General features: G+C 41.6%; 1 protein-coding gene across 1 annotated transcript in view; it reads right to left on the reverse strand.

Annotated features, from left to right (window-relative positions):
* Nucleotides 1-17,043, reverse strand: part of NBEAL1 (neurobeachin like 1) — a 211,464-nt gene that overhangs the window by 41,173 nt on the left and 153,248 nt on the right. The window contains 5 exon segments of the mRNA XM_051849252.2: nucleotides 3,206-3,315; nucleotides 6,280-6,410; nucleotides 9,789-9,929; nucleotides 13,294-13,418; nucleotides 13,732-13,827. Coding sequence (XP_051705212.2) covers nucleotides 3,206-3,315; nucleotides 6,280-6,410; nucleotides 9,789-9,929; nucleotides 13,294-13,418; nucleotides 13,732-13,827 — 603 coding nt within the window.

A 17,043-nucleotide genomic window follows, 5' to 3' on the forward strand; every position in this document is an offset into this window, starting at 1 on the left:
CCCCTGCGGAAGTGGGGAATGCGGCCAGGGGGAACTGCCCTTCCACGGAGGTGGAAGGGATAGTAGCCAACCCGGGAAGAACCAGCAGCAAACCCGGGGAGGGCCGAGCAGACGAAAGAACAGCGCAGGGTCCTGTGTCGTTCCTCCACGAAGAGGGGGAGCGACATAATGGTGCCGTGACTCGGATATGAAGCCTAGGCAGGGCTTAGTGTCGTTCCTCCACGAAGAGGGGGAGCGACATAATGGTGCCGTGACTCGGATATGAAGCCTAGGCAGGGTTCAGTGTCGTTCCTCCACGAAGAGGGGGAGCGATAGAGAGGAGGCTTGAGAGGCAGAAAGTATATTTGCCTACAGGAGGACCATACATAATCTGTGGCCCAGAAAGCAGACTCTTTGGAGGAAATAAAGACAGAGCAAAGTCCTTTTTAGTCTCACCATTAAGAGGGTAGAGGGTTTTTCCCCCTCCTCATTTGAACCTATACTGATCTTGTTACTGTTTAACCTTTTAAGAGAGAAGTGATACTATACCAATTCAGAACTTGAACTGTTAAGAAAGCAAGGAAGCTTCTGCTTTTGGACTCTGGGGAACCCTAAGTTGACATGTGAAAGGTCTGGGATGTCTCCACAAAGAGGAGATAACCTGAGACTACAGGAGAGAGAGAACAGTCTAGCATCCCAGTGTCTTGATGCAGCCTCCTGAGTATTCCAGCCACAGCTGCCATACGACCGCAACTGCAGGAGATCCTCAAGCAAGAGCCACAGAATTGCCCAGTGGAGACCAGTCAACTCAGAACTCAGAGAGGGAAACATGGCTATACTTTTAAGCCACTGAATTTTGGGGTAATTTGATTCATAGCCATACAAAACTGAAACATATATTTCTAACATCTTATTAACAGGGAGCACATGCTTCTAAAATCCTGGATTTCTACTTCAGGTCTTTAGTAGTACAGTAGTAAAGGACCTGAGAAGTTTCTGGCCATTAAGCAGCAGGTTATTTTTCAAAGTTAGCTTATTATTTTCTAATCCCTTACTCACACATAAGCTTATTGTTTACAAATATAATAATCTAATGTTAAATTTTGTAAGTTTGACAACTATGTACTAATGACAAGGAATGTTTCCAAGTACTGGCTTAATTAGTTCCAGAATCTGTAACATTTCAGTTTAAACATAAAGCTAACTGGGCTACTGGGTGGAAAAAATGGAGCATCTCCAACACAGTAACATACTATCAATGTTAAATTAACCCTCCCTACTTCTTCAGTTCTAATTGAAAATTTAGCTAAAAACCTGTAAGTTTTTAAAAGTGGTTTTTGGGATTTACCTGCCTTTCTTTTTAGAAAATTAGTGAGATCCTTCAGAAAAATAAAAAATATACTCATCCTTGTTAGATTTGAAATAAACATGGAAACTTCAAAACCCCAAACTACACCAGCTTAGTAATGAGAATAGTTACTCATACAGGAGTGAACAGCTTATAGAACTGCAACATTTAATACAGGTTGAGTGCCCCTTATCAAAATGGCTTGGGACCAGAGGAGTTTCCATTTTCAGATATTTTTAGTTTTGGGATATTTGCACAGACTTTATCCAACTGAATATACAAAATCCAAAAACTTTTAAAATATTTCTTTTGTTATTTACTTGAAAGAGCCACACAAAGAGAGGCAGAGTGAGGGAACTAGGGAGGAAAGAGACAGAGAGTGAGAAAGAGACAGAGAGTGAAAGAGAATCTTTCATCTACTGGTTTGCCCTCCAAAAAGCCACAATAGCCAGGATTGGGCCAGGCTCAAGCCAGAAGCCAGGAACCCCATCCTGTTCTCCCATGTTGCTGGCAAGGTCTTATGCCTTACCAGGCATATTAAGTGGAAGAACCAGAACTTGAACCAGTACTCCGATATGGGCTACCACCATCACAAGCAATTGCTTAACTCACTGAGCCACAACACTGTCCTCTTATGTCCAAAACTTTGAGCATCATGATGGTACTCAAAAAGTTTCAGATCAGGGGTCATTTTGGATTAGCGATGCTCAACCCATATGCCAGTTATATATTCACGGGACTGTGCTATATTCTCACTATATCAGAAGATTCATTTCCTCAAAATAAAGTATTATATTATACTTTCTAAAAGACACATCTATGGGACATGCTCAATCGGACTTGCCCCAAATGGTGGAGTTAAAATCATGTCAGGGGATCCCAATACAATCCCATCAAGATGGCATGTACCAATGCCATCTCACTAGTCCCAGTGATCAATTTCAGTTCACAATTGATCATAATGATAGGACTAAGAGTTAAAGGGATCACACAAACAAGACTAGTGTCTGCTAATACTAACTGATAGAATCAAAAAGGGAGAGAACGATTCATCATGGGAAGTGGGATACACAGCAGACCCATAGAATGGCAGATGTCCTAAATAGCACTCTGGCCTCAGAATCAACCCTTAAGGCATGCGGATCTGGCTGAAGAGCCCATAAGAGTATTTTAGGCATGGAAAGCCAAGACATCCTGGGGAAAAAAAAAAAAAAGACCTAAATGAAAGATCTCTGTGAGTGAAATCCCAGTGGAAAGAATGGGGCCATCAAAGAAGGAGGTACCTTTCTCTGAAGGGAGGAGAGAACTTCCACTTTGGCTATGACCCTGTCAGAATAAGATCAAAGTCGGCGAACTCAAAAGGCTTCCATAGCCTTGGCAACTCATGACTAGAGCCTAGGGAGATTACTGACACCATAAACAAGAGTGTCAAATTGTTAAGTCAACAACAGGAGTCACTGTGTACTTACTTCTCTTGTGGAATCTGTCCTTAGTGTGTTGTCCAATGTGAAGTAATGCTATAACTAGTACTGAAACAGTATTTTACACTTTGTGTTTCTGTGTGGGTGCAAACTGATGAAATCTTTACTTAATATATACCAAATCGATCTTCTGTATATAAAGATAATTGAAAATGAATCTTGATGTGAATGGAATGGGAGAGGGAGCGGGAGATGGGAGGGGTGTGAATGGGAGGGAAATTATGGGGGGGGAAGCCATTGTAATCCATTAACTGTACTTTGGAAATTTATATTACTAAATAAAAAAAAGAAAAAAAAACAAATTAATAAAGGAAATAATAAATGGGCATATTTTATTTCATCCTCTGGAAAACACATGTTTATCTTATTAATCTGACAACTAAAAAAAAAGTCTTACCAGAGCTTTCCTATGTTTATAGATGAAATCTTCAGCTGACTTAGCCCATTTGGGGAGAATGACATCATTTACTAGTTCTTTGGAAACTTGTAGGCGACCCAAGTTAAAGTCTAAGACATGTAAAAGATAAATGGATCAAATAATTTTGCTTCAATTATTGAAGTAAAACAAACACAAATGAAGGCACATTACTAAGCAAAAGGATGGCTTTTTTCTTATCTATTAATGTGTAGTCTATCAGTTAATTAATAAATAAAAATAAAATAGTAGATATAATGTAAATCAAAACAAGAATTTTTGTTGTTGAGAAAAGCATGGGGAAACTATGTAACTCTCACTCTAAATTATCAACAATGTGATACCAAGTATTCCTCTAATACTAACAACAAATAACATAGTCCTTCTAATGGCTAATTTATAAAATACAGCTCCTTAGAGCTTTTTGTTAAAACTTATAAATTAAACTTACTGGTAGACTTGTATTTGTCTTATGGAATAATAATAATAAACTTATATATCACTATTTTAAGCAGATTCTTGCATAACAAAGTTCTGCACCTATAGTTAGAACACAACATTTTGACAAAATTTTCCCAAGTATAAAGTTTTCTTGTTCATACAATGTGGGAGGAAAAGTGTTAACATGAAAGAGCTTCAAATAAGAGTCCTAAAATTCCAGTCTTAGAATAGCAGTGAGCTGTCTTGAAATACCAATGTCTCAAGCTGGAGAGGGTTTAATGCCATGGGATGACAGCATGCAAAGAGTTTTGGGCAATATTAACCCCAATCGATGTGAAGCAGATATTGCTTGCTCTCCACTGGTGGCCACTGCCCCTTTTTATTTGCTATTCGAACCTTTATTTCATTTGCATTTACAGCTTTGGTATGAATCCCAGTGTCCATTCCAGGTGACTGGTTTAGGGGTTCAGTATATGACTCCACTCTGGAGAATACGTTATGACAAGGGGTTTCTCGCTCTTAAGGACACAATGGATCAACACTACCTGTTCTTTCTCAGATGCCAGTGTATCTATCTATGATGCCTTAAATTTCTTCAGTCATCTGTAACCATGAGAAGAACCAGCCAAAGACAAATAATGGCAGAGTGAAAACACAGAAAGAAATTGACCTTTATAAAACCACCACACCTCAAGGTTTTTATTACGGAAAACACTACAATTTCTTGGTTTTTACAGTTTGAGTTGATTTTATTAATATCTATTCCTGAAGGTATACTAACTTATTTATTTGCTTTCTCTCATCACCTCATTTCTGACAAAAAGGCAATATATAGTTAGAAATGGGAACGATCAGGGCAAAGTGCTAAGGACAGCAACTGGCTCTGATGAGTATCACAAATTGTGAAGCAAAGAGTACTTTCAATTCTATATCCAAATTTAGTCTGCGCTTCTGAAATAAGAATCTAGAATAAGACTCAAGTCAATAGATTTTCCTTATTTATTTTTTTCTTGAAGTCACCAATCCTGACCACCTTGCTCTGAGAATCCAATGCCCTGTCTCCCATACCCTGTTCCACAGTGCATTATGGAAGCGAGACCAAGCCCTAGATATGCTCTCCCCAGCATGACAAGTAATTATACTGAACAAGAAAAGGGTGGGACATTAACATCACACATAACAGAAGAAAGAAGAAGTCAGTTATGACCTCCTAACACTGCTGAATTACCCTGTAGAACATCAGTTGTAAAAATCTTACCAATTTTTTACGCTTAAAAATGAATGTAAGGGGGCCAGCATTGTGGTGAAGCAGGTTAAGCCTCCACCTGCAGTGCCAACATCCCATATGGGTGCAAGTTTGAGTCTCAGCTGCTCTACTTCCCATTCAGCTCCCAGCTAATGCACCTGAGAAAGCAGCAGAGGATGGCCCAAATGCTTGGGCCCCTTAGCCCATGTGGGAGATCCAGAAGAAGCTCCTGGCTCCTGGCTTTATCTTGGCCCGGCCCTGGCAGGTGCAGCCATTTTGGTAGTGAACCAGCAGATGGAAGACCTCTCTCTCTGTAACTCTACTCTTCCAGATAAATAAAATAAATCTTAAAAAAAAAAAAAAATGAACAATTTTTGAATACTGTATTTAGCTCCAAGCTTCTTGACTTCAAAAATATAGTATGAATTTTCAAATAGTGTAATAACTTATACTCTGTTGTTATTTTCAGTTTGCTTCGTTGTAATTTTTTTAAAAACGATTTATTTATTTATCTGAGTGGCAGAGTTACAGAGAAAGGGAGACACAGAGAGAGGTCTTCCATCCACTGGTTCACTCCCCAAATGGCCATAACAGCTGGAGCTAGACCAATCCGAAGCCATAGCTTCTTACAGGTCTCCCAGGAAGGTGCAGGAGCCCAAGAACTTGGGCCATCTTCCACTACTTTTCCCAGGCAATAGTAGAGAGCTAGATCAGAAGAGGAGCAGCCAGGACCCGAACCGGCACCTGTATGGGATGCCAGCACCACAGGGAGCCTATATGCCACAACTCTGGCCCCAGGTTGCCTTCTCTTATATACTTAAGTCAGGCGTCAACAAACATTTACTACTAAGGGCCAAAATAGAAATACTTTTGGCTTTGTGAATGATGCAGTCTCTATTGTAACTTTTCAAATATGCCATCATTTGAAAGTAGCCCTATATAAATGATACATAAATGAACTGGCTGGCTGTGGTCTAATAAAAATTTAATAAAAACATTTGTTTGCCCATGGATTTGGCCCATGCACCTGTTACTTGCTGATCCCTGGCCTAAATCCTCACCTTTTCAACTCAAAAGACTTTTAACACAAGTGGGATACATAGCTGAAATAGTATATGGCCATTTGTGTTCTTCTAAAAAACACTGTACTCTGATAGATTATCTTACCCAATTAAGTTTGACTCATTTAGCTTAGTTCCTTACAGCGCTTCCCTGGCAGGTGAGACTGGTACCTGGTACCCTGTTACAGAGTAATCTATAAACAGAATGAACCTTAAATAACCCATAGAACACTATAAAAATGTCTTGAAAGATACTTTTCAGGGTTCTCCATTAGGACAGGCTCAAATTTTTAATGCCTATTTCTTACGATTTTGATTTTCCAAGAACTCTGGGAAGTAGAAGAATTCAGGAATCAGTTCTTTCACATCATTTGGATTATCCATGAGAGCTTGCCAGGTAGCAGGGAGAGAATGGAACTGTCGATCTGCGCAGTCAAACCTGCAAGGGGAAAATGAATGAGAGCAACAACAAGGCGTGAAGCAAAATCTTTAAACTCTCCTGAGGTTTTCTAACAATAACTCTTTTCTTAAGCTTTCCGAAACTTTAAAGTCTAACATACCATTTGTTCCCCTTATTATGATAATCTATCTTTCAAATTCTATTGTCATGAAATGTATACTATAATTTTAACCACTAGTGCCATCTTGGTAAAAATAGTTGAAAGCAAAATCACCCCTGAGAAAAGTTTCAGGTAAATTTTTGAAAGTTTAAAAAAAAAAAACTGTATTTATTTGGCAGTCAGAGAGTGAGAGACAGAGACATGGAGGTGGAGGAGGGGAGAGAGAAAGAGATTCTCTATCTGACAGTTCACTCCCCAAATGGGAGCTGGGCCAGGGCCAAAGCCAGGAGCCTAGAACTGCATCTGGGTCCCCATGAGGGTAGTAAGAGCCTAAGCACTTGGGCCACCTTCCATTGCTTTTCCAGCTGCACTAGCAGGGAGCAGAATCAGAAGTGGAGCAGCTGGGACTTGAACCAGGAACTGGAGCTCATATGAGATGCCGGCACTGCAGGCAGTGGCAGCTCAACCCACTGTCCCAATACTAAGACTCAGTATTTGGGGGCTGGCGCTGTGGTGCAGTGGGTTAACGCCCTGGCCAGAAGCGCCGGCATCCTATATGGGCGCCAGTTCGAGACCCGGCTGCTCCACTTCCTGTCTAGCTCTCTGCTATGGCCCAGGAAAGCAGTAGACAATGGCTCAAGTCCTTGGGCCCCTGCAACCACGTGGGAGATCCGGAAGATGCTCCTGTCTCCTGGTTTCGGATTGGCACAGCTCAGGCCGATGCACACATTTGGGGAGTGAACCATCGGATGGAAGACCTCTCTCTCTCTGCATCTCCTCTCTCTGTGTAACTCTGACTTTCAAATAAATAAATAAATCTTCAAAAAAAAAAAAAGACTCGGTATATGTTTACTGGACATTCGTACATCTTCTTTGGAGAAGTGTGGTCAGATCCTTTGTTCATTGCTATTTTATTTTTTGAAAATTCATTTGTCTTTATGTATTTGAAAGGCAGAGGAAGAGACAGAGAGAGAGAAAGTGTGTGTGTGTGTGAGAGAGAGAGAGAGAGAGAGAGAGATAGCATCCTAGTTCACTCTTCAGGTGCACACAACACTAATGGCTGGGCCAGGCCAAAGCCAGGAGCCAAGAACTCCATCTAGGTCTGCCAAATACTTGAGCCCTCATCTGCTGCCTCCCCGGGTGCATGGCAGCAGAAAGTCGAATTGAATGTAGAAACAGGACTGGATCGCAGGCACTCCAAAGTGGGATGCTGATATCCCAAGTGGCAGCTTAACCAGTTGTGCTTCAACAGCTACCTCCCCATCTTTGCTCATTTTTAAATTCAGCTGTCTTTTCATTATTTAGTTGTCTTTATATGTTCTAGAATCAAGTCCTTTGATCTATCTACAGTTTTCGATTTCTTGTTGGTGTCTTTTGACATCAAAACAATCTATTTTAGAAGCTTTAAAAAACCTTAATCATAAAATCATTAAAAGCTGAGAGGACTCAGTTACACTTTCTTCTATCTTATCGGAGGGAAGATGACCTGTTATTTTCCTATCTAAATGAAACATCTGGGGATGGTTACTGATCTCTCTCTCTCTTTTTAAATACATTGTGTGTTTATTCGAGAGGTAAAGTTACAGACAGAAAAAGGGAGAGACAGAGAGAAAGGTATTCTATATGCTGGCTCATTCCCCAAATAGCTGCAATGGTTGGAGCTCAGCCAATCCAAAGCCAGGAACTTCCTTGGGGTTTCCCACCCATGCGCAGGGGCCCAAGCACTTGAGCCATCTTCTGCTTTTTCCTGGCCCATAGCAGAGAGCTGGATCTGAAGAGAAGTAGCCAGGACATGAACCAGCGTCCATATGGGATGCCAGTGCCACAGACAGAGGCTTAGCCCACTACATCACAGCACCAGTCCAGAGTCTCTCTCTAATTAATTAATTAATTTATTTGAGAGGTAGAGTTATAGACACACAGAGAGAAATACAGAGAGGTCTTCCATCTGCTGGTTCACTCCCCAAATGGCCACAATGGCCAGAGCTGATCTGATCTGAATCCAGGAGCCAGGAGTTTCTTCCAGGTCTCCCATGTGGGTGCATAGGCCCCAGCACTTGGGCCATCCTCTACTGCTTTCCCAGGTCATAGCAGAGAGCTGGATTGGAAGAGGAGCAGCCAGGATACAAACCGACACCCATTTGAGATGCCAGCACAGCAGGCTTTAGCCCACTACACCCCAGCCACGGTGCTAGCCCCCCAGAAACTCTTCTTAAAAGTCTTTTTGTATTTCAGACAGGAATAACTGTGAGACATAGAAGCTACAATGAAACAAAATAGAATAATCAATGTTTAAATAGCTCTTTATTAGGTGGCAAAGGCAAAATGGTAATGTTAAAGAGTAAGGCAACACAGAAACATGAGGTATATGAATAGGGATACCTACAGGACACCAGCAGGAAGGGGATTCATGGAGAAGTTAAGTCTCCTGAGGATTATTAGGAAAACTGGAACCATAGCAAGTAATAATATCCACAGGTAGTATGTTAATACAGTGGTATCACAGATCTGTTTGAGCTACTCTATAATGCAAGGGTCTCTCTCTTTTTTTCTGCTTGTCCTGATAAATATTCTTGAGAGAACTACATAGGCATTGGTTAGGTTGGACTCTCAGGTAGATCAAATCTAACTCTATGTCTCTGGTAGATTCCTCAAAACAGTATGAATCACAATGGTACTGAGATAACCATGAAGAAGCCATTTTCCTTAAAAGTTATCTGTGTAAGTCAGTTTGAGTGATTCATTCTCAAATTAGCTTGGCTACTTATTATCTAAGTCAAAACCTAATAGAGGGGGCTGGCGTTGTGGCTTAGTGGGTAAAGCTGCTGCCTGCAGTAACAGCATCCTGTATGGGCACCGGTTTGAGTCTCAGCTGCTCCATTTCCAATCCAACTCTCTGCTTTGGCCTGGGAAAGCAGTAGAAGATGGCCCAAGTCCCTGGGCCCCTGAACCCATGTTGGAGACCCAGAAGAAGTTCCTGGCTCCTGGCTTCATATTGGCTCAGCTCCAAGCTGCTGTGGCCAACTGGGGCGTGAACCAGTGGATGGAAGACCTCTCTCTCTCTCTCTCTCTGCCTGTCCTTCTCTCTCTGTGTAACTCTGACTTTCAAATAAATAAATCTTAAAAAAAAAAAAAAAAAAAAAAAACCTAAGAGAGGACATAAAAGACACATCCCTGAAACATAATATTAGACATAAAGACACATGGTTTGCAACACTAACCTATAATACGAAACGGCATATTTACCCAAAACATACCTTCCACTCTGGAGCTGGATATGGAGGGTGGTGAATGGTTCTACACGAATCAGATAGTGCATGACCCCCGCAGAATTTGAATAGTGAGTGCCATAATGAAACTTATCAATAGTTCCCATAGGATCCTCAAAATTTTCATATCTAAAAAGAGAAATTAAAGCTTTATAACAAAATAGTAAAATTACATAAGTGAGCCAGTTTGTAACATATTGCTAAAAATGTAGCTTTTTGAGTCAGTGTATTTGCATCATCATCATCATATCATAATGAATAAAGAAAGTTTTATTCCTTAATACTTTTTCCTGAACAAAGAAATATCAATAATACTGGATTCTAGAAAAATTTATTACTATGCAATAACATGTTCACTATCAAAAAATTAAAAAAAAAAAGAGATAATTAAAACAGAAGAAATTTGAAATCAACTGTAATTCTACTTCCCAGAGTTGATTAGGATCAACTTTTTGGTTAATATTTGTCCATCCTAATGTACGAGTTAATATTCAAATATTTCTGATGTAAAAGCACTATACAGGGGCCGGTGCTGTGGCGCAGCGTGTTAAAGCCCTGGCCTGAGGTGCCGGCATACCATATGGGCGCTGGTTCTAGTTCCAGCTGCTCCTCTTCTGGTCCAGCTCTCTGCTGTGGCCTGGGAAGACAGTGGAGGATGGCCCAAGTCCTTGGGCCCTGCATCCGCATGGGAGGCCTGGAAGAAACTCCTGACTCCTGGCTTCAGAGCAGCGCAGCTCTGGCCATTGCGGCCAACTGGGGAGTGAACCAGAGGATGGAAGACTTCTCTGTCTCTACCTTTCTCTGTAATTCTGTCTTTCAAATAAATAAAATAAATCTAAAAAAAAAGTACTATACATAATGTATTGTTTACTAATTATTTTTTGATTTAACGATACTTTCAGGTCAAAGTTGCTTATATCTATGCTAACATGTACCACTAAAATTTAAAACAACTTATATCTTTGATTGCCGATAAAATAAGTTGTCTAGGGAGTCCAGTGCTGTGGTGCAGTGGGTTAAAGCCCCAGTCTAGCTCCAGCATCCCATATGGGTACCAATTTGAGCTCTGGTTGCTCCACACCCAATCCAGTTCCCTATTAATGGGCCTGAGAAAGCAGCAGGGGATGGCTCAAGTCCTTGGGCCCTGCACCCACGTGGGAGACCCAGAAGAAGCTCCTGGATTCTGGCTTCACATCTGCTCAGCTCCAGCAGTTGTGGTCATTTGGGGAGTGAACCAGCAGACAGAAGACCTTTCTCTCTCTCTGTCTTTACCTCTCTCCGTAGCTCTGTCTTAAAAAAAAAAAAAAAAGTTATCTATACTGGGGCCAGCACTGCAGTGCAGTGGTTAAGCTGCCACCAGGAAGGCTGGCATGGCATCCCAAATTGGAACCAGTTCAATTCCAGGCTACTTCCACTTCTAATCCAGCTCCTTGTTAATGCACCTGGGAAAGCAGCAGGTGACCCAAGTGCTTAGGCCTCTCTGCCACCCATGTTGGAAACTCATCTGGAGTTCCTGGTTCCTGGTTTCATTCTGGCCCAACCATGATCATCACGGCCATTTGAGGAGTGAAGCAACAGACAGAAGGTCTCTTTTTCTCCTGTCTCTCTCTCTTCTTACTCTGTGTAACTATACCTTTCAAATAAATTAATAAATCTTTTAAAAAATAATTTATATGAGTATTTCCTATTGCAGCTTTTCCCCCCGTCTTTTTCTTTTTAATTTGAAAAGCAGAGGGAGGGAGGAATGAAGGGAAGGGGAGGCAGGGGGGGAGAGGAAGAGAAATAGAGTACCCACGCACAGGTTCGCTCACATCTACTGGTTCACTCCCTAAATCCCTGCAATGGCCACAACCAGGCTGTGCCTGGAGGTGGAAACTCAATCCAAGTCTCTCTGGTGGGTTGCAGGAACCCAGCTACTTGAGCTATCACTACTGCCTCCCGTAGTCTGCATGAGCAGGATGCTAGAAATTGAACTCTGGCACTCTGATGTAGGACACATGGATCTTAAACACCAGACTAAACACCCACTCCTACAACAATGGTATTTTTTTTTTTTTTTTTAAGATTTACTTATTTATTTGAAAGGCAGAGTTAGAGACAGAGGCAGAGAGACAGATGGCTGCAACAGCCAGAGCTGCGCCAGTCTGAAGCCAGGAGCCAGGAGCTTCTTCCAGGTGTCCTACGTGGGTGCAGGGGCCCAAGGACTTGGGCTATCCTCCACTGCTTTCCCAGGCCACAGCAGAGAGCTGGATCGCAAATGGAGCAGCCGGGACTTGAACCAGTGCTGGCCCTGACAATGTTATTTTTTTAAAAAGCTTTTTCAGGTTACTGCTAGGAAAAAATGTTGACTTATAGTGGTGATGGAACAGCAAAGTTCCAGTGGTAAATTACATAAAACATTAAATATAACCAAAAGCACTGAGGAATATTAGAAATGAAGAGTTTTAAAAATATGCCACAAAGAACCATCCACTTTTTTTTTAATTCTTTTTTTTTATTTTTTATTTATTTTTTTGACAGGCAGAGTGGACAGTGAGAGAGAGAGACAGAGAGAAAGGTCTTCCTTTGCCGTTGGTTCACCCTTCAATGGCCGCCGCGGTCGGCACACCGCGCTGATCTGATGGCAGGAGCCAGGTACTTCTCCTGGTCTCCCATGGGGTGCAGGGCCCAAGCACTTGGGCCATCCTCCACTGCACTCCCGGGCCACAGCAGAGGGCTGGCCTGGAAGAGGGGCAACCGGGACAGAATCCGGCGCCCCGACCGGGACTAGAACCCGGTGTGCCGGCGCTGCAAGGCGGAGGATTAGCCAAGTGAGCCGCGGCGCCAGCTAGAACCATCCACTTTCAAATAAAACTGTAAGTTAGTTTGTAAAATAGATTACTATCATCAGAAGTCATTAACTGAAAAGTCACCTACAAGTTTACAGGGAGACAAAAGGAAATTAAAATCAGACTATTCTTTTGCCTGAAAGCAGTTTGATTTGGAAAAAAGAAAACAGAAGTTTATAGGGTAGATCATAAATAATATATCAGAATTATAGAAATTTCCTTTTGTTATTTAATGACACTTTCCAAATTTTCACAACTTCACTGTTCTTTATCATATTATTATTGTATAATATTAAATATTAATTTTTATTTTTCAAAATATTGCCACATTTTAATGTTAGATTAGTGGATGATAAGGTCTAAAATACATAGGGGAAAAAAATTTAGGGACCTATTTCTGTTTAGCACATACTGATTATAAGCCAGAAAGAAACTCAAAACACTGTAGATTTAAATTTCACAAAGAAGGGAAATCAACAGAACCACAAATAGGGTTGATGGCAACATAGATATTTTCAAGAAAACTTAGTGAAGTAATGATCAGACTTAGATGATCAAAAATAGTTGTTCATTAAAAGAAAAAAAATATTAGGTTGGCCCTCATAGAAATCAATACAAATTCAAACAAGCAATGATAGCTTTCAAAAGACACAAAAAGCACTTACTTTTCTCTCATAGTTTTGGCATTTTTATCATTAACTACTCCAATTGGTTTGGAAAGATCTCGAAATACAGCGGGGTTATTTAGGTCCAATTCTTCTGAAGTATAATCTTGTAAAATCCAGGGAAACTAAAAGAGCAACAATTTACAATACAGACATTTATTCCTGGGGTAGCTAATGTTCCCATATCTAGTATCAATGCTTATCTAAACACAAACAGTCTTTAGAAATATTTTTCTCTGTTACAAGCACTTATTAATCTTTAGTTCAATAACCAGAAACCTTAGTTCCTATAAATCCATTGGAATATATGCAATGGAGTGAAAGAAAAAAGATTTCATTTTTAAATCACTCTTTACGTTTACAGACTTCTTAAAAATAACAGGGTATAACACATACAGGAAGGCAACTTCACCTTCATTAGATTTACATAAGACTTACCACAGGATACTGAGCAAGGTCATTATAGGTTCGGCCTGCCATTGTATTTATTTGAATGAGGTAGTCAAAATTTGATATCTCTCTGTTCACCCATTTCTAGAGGGCACAAAAAGAGCAAAATCAAAATCAGCTAATTTTTGTCTTTCAGAAATCAGCAACTATCACTGACAGGACTCATGCTATCTTTTTGTAAACACTGACTACCATATGCATAATAAAAAGAATGGAGCCCATCAAAAAACAAGTTGATTAACATAGAGCTATATCCCCATATATTTCCTAAATTCCTTTCTTTTAAAATTTAGAAAAGGAATAAAAGACTGAACATAAATCTTTCTTTTTTTTAAGACACTACTTCAAAGAGTTAGAGAGGGAGAGTGATCCATCTGCCACTTCAGTCCTCAAGTGACTGCAACAGCTAGGGCTGCACTAGGCAGAAGTAGGGAGCCAGGAGCTTCATCTGAGTCTCCCACGTGGGTGCAGGGGCCAAAGTGCTTGGGCCATCTTTCATTGCTTTTCCCAGGCCATTAGCAGAAAGCTGGATCAGAAATAGAGCAGCCGGGACTTGAACTGGAGCCCATATGGGATGGCGGCATGGCAGCCATCAGCTTTACCTGCTATGCCACAATGCCAGTACCAACGTAAATCTTACATTAAGTCTATTTGTCAATTAAATATAAATGGAGTATTTAAAAATTCTTAATTCTATGACTGTCCTACTGTGAAAATTTTATAAATGGAAATATTCAGAAGCATATATATTTTAAAATATCTCAGTATACAAAAACTTCAAAATTCTAATGATGCATTAATTATCCTTAGAGAACTACCTTAATATAGAGCAATGGTACATGGAATTTTTTTTTATTTATCTATTTGACAGATAGAGTTAGACAGTGAGAGAAAGAGAGACAGAGAAAACGGTCTTCCTTCCATTGGTTCACCCCCCAAATGGCTGCTACGGCCGATCCGAAGCCAGGAGCCAGGAGCTTCCTGGTCTCCAATGCGGGTGCAGGGCCAAAGCACTTGGGCCACAGCAGAGAGCTGGACTAGAAGAGGAGCAACCGGGACTAGAACCTGGCACCCATATGGGATACCGGCGCCACAGGCGGAGGTTTAACCAAGTGAGCCACGGTGCCAGCCCCGCATTTTTTTTTTAAGATTTATTTATTTATTTGAGAGTGCACAGAGAGGGGAGAGGCAGAGAGAGAGAGGTTTTCCATCTGGTGGTTTACTCCCCAATTGGCTGCAAAGGCCAGAGCTGTGCCAATCTGAAGCCAGGAGCCAGGAGCTTCCTCCGGGGTCTCCCATGTGGGTGGCAGGGGCCCAAGGACTTGGGCCATCTTCTACTGTTTTCCCAGGCAATAGCAGAGAGCTGGATCAGAAGAGGAGCAGCCAGGACTCGAACCAGCACTCATATGGGATGCCAGCACTGCAGGCAGTGGCTTCATCAGCTATGCTGCAGCACTGGACCCACGCCCCCTTTTTTTTTTAAAGATTTCTTTAGATGGAATTTTGCTATACTAGAAAATCTTTTAAAACGAGACATATGCTAAGATAATTTTATGTAATTATACTTTTTTTTTGACAGGCAGAGTGGACAGTGAGAGAGAAAGGTCTTCCTTTTTCCGTTGGTTCACTCCCCAATGGCCACTGCGGCCAGTGCGCTGCAGCCGGCACACCGCACTGATCCGAAGGCAGGAGCCCGGTGCTTCTCCTGGTCTCCCATGGGGTGCAGGGCCCAAGCACTTGGGCCATCCTCCACTGCACTCCCGGGCCACAGCAAAGAGCTGGCCTGGAAGAGGGGCAACCGGGACAGAATCCTGCGCCCTGACCGGGACTAGAGCCTGGTGTGCCAGCGCCGCAGGCTTAGGATTAGCCTAGTGAGCTGAGGCACCAGCCATAATAATTATTTTCTATTAATTACTTAACTGCATCTAAGCTTCTAATTACTCTACACAGTAAGGTTGTGCTTGAGAATTTTTGCTGACAGATGAACATTCACTTTGATGTTTACTGTGTAATTTACACAAAAGATATACTTAGGGGAGTGCCACTGTGGTACAGCAAGTTAAACTGCTGCCTGCAATACTGGCATCCCATATTGGAGCTCTGGCTCTAACCATTTTCCGCTGCATTCCCAAGGCTCGTTACAGAGGAGCTGAATCAGAAGCACCAGCAGCTGCATCTGCTTCTGATTCAGCTTCCCACTAACGTGGCTGGGAAAGCAGAGAAAGATGGCCCAAGTCCTTGGGCTCCTGGCAGCCACATAGGAGATACAGATGGAGTGCCAGGCTCCTGGCTTGAGCCTGGCACTTCCCCGGCTGTTGTGGCCATTTGGCAAATGAACCAGTGGATGGAAAGCTCATTCCACTTTTCAAATAAATAAAATAAATTCTAAAAAAAGAGAGACAGACAGACATTGACGGGAAAAGTGAGAAAAGAAAGACATGTATCTTAGAGAAAGTCCAATAATTCTCGGGTGCCAGGTTGAGGACTCAGTACTTAAGTTTATTGCTCAGGCAACAACAGAGAATGCACTTCATTAAACAAAACTTGTCTTATTGACAACAGTAAAGAATTATTGATGACTCTTGAATAAGACCACTTAAAGATGATGTGTTTGTGGGAGAAAGGAGACAGCCAGGAGGCAAGCACCCTGATTACGAGAGTACTAACAGTCCTAGGAAGAAGAGGAAAGAAAAAAAAAGAAAGAAAACCCACAAAAAACCAAAACCCAAAAAACAATGGCCTTCCTTTGGGTTCAGCAGTACAAGATCAAGAGATGTTGAGATATAGCAAAGTTATAATTTACAAGGGCATTTATTGGGGCCAGTGCTGTGGCACAGTGGGTTAATGCTCTGGCCTGAGGCACTGGCATCCCATATGGGCATTGGTTCTAGTCCCGACCACTCCACTTCTGATCCAGCTCTATGCTATGGCCTGGGAAAGCAGTGGAGGATGGCCCAAGTCCTTGGGCCCCTGTACCCACGTAGGAGACCTAGAGGAAGCTCCTGGCTCCTGGCTTTGGATCGGCACATCTCCAGCCTTTGCGGCCAGTTGGGGAGTGAACCAGCGGAAGGGAGACCTCTCTCTCTCTGCCTCTCCTCTCTCTGTGGAGCTCTGATTTTCAAATAAATAAGTAGATAAATATTTAAACAAAAATAAATTAACAGCATTTATTAAGCCTGGCTGGAAGAAGTACTGATAACAATTTTTTTTTTCCTTTTTGTCATGACACTTTTTAAAATTTTTCTGCTTTTTTAAAAATTTGTTTAAAAAGAGAAAATTATTGAAGGGTATAGGTATTAA

Source organism: Oryctolagus cuniculus, chromosome 3 (genome assembly GCF_964237555.1).
Source record: "Oryctolagus cuniculus chromosome 3, mOryCun1.1, whole genome shotgun sequence".
Classification (NCBI taxonomy): domain Eukaryota; kingdom Metazoa; phylum Chordata; class Mammalia; order Lagomorpha; family Leporidae; genus Oryctolagus; species Oryctolagus cuniculus.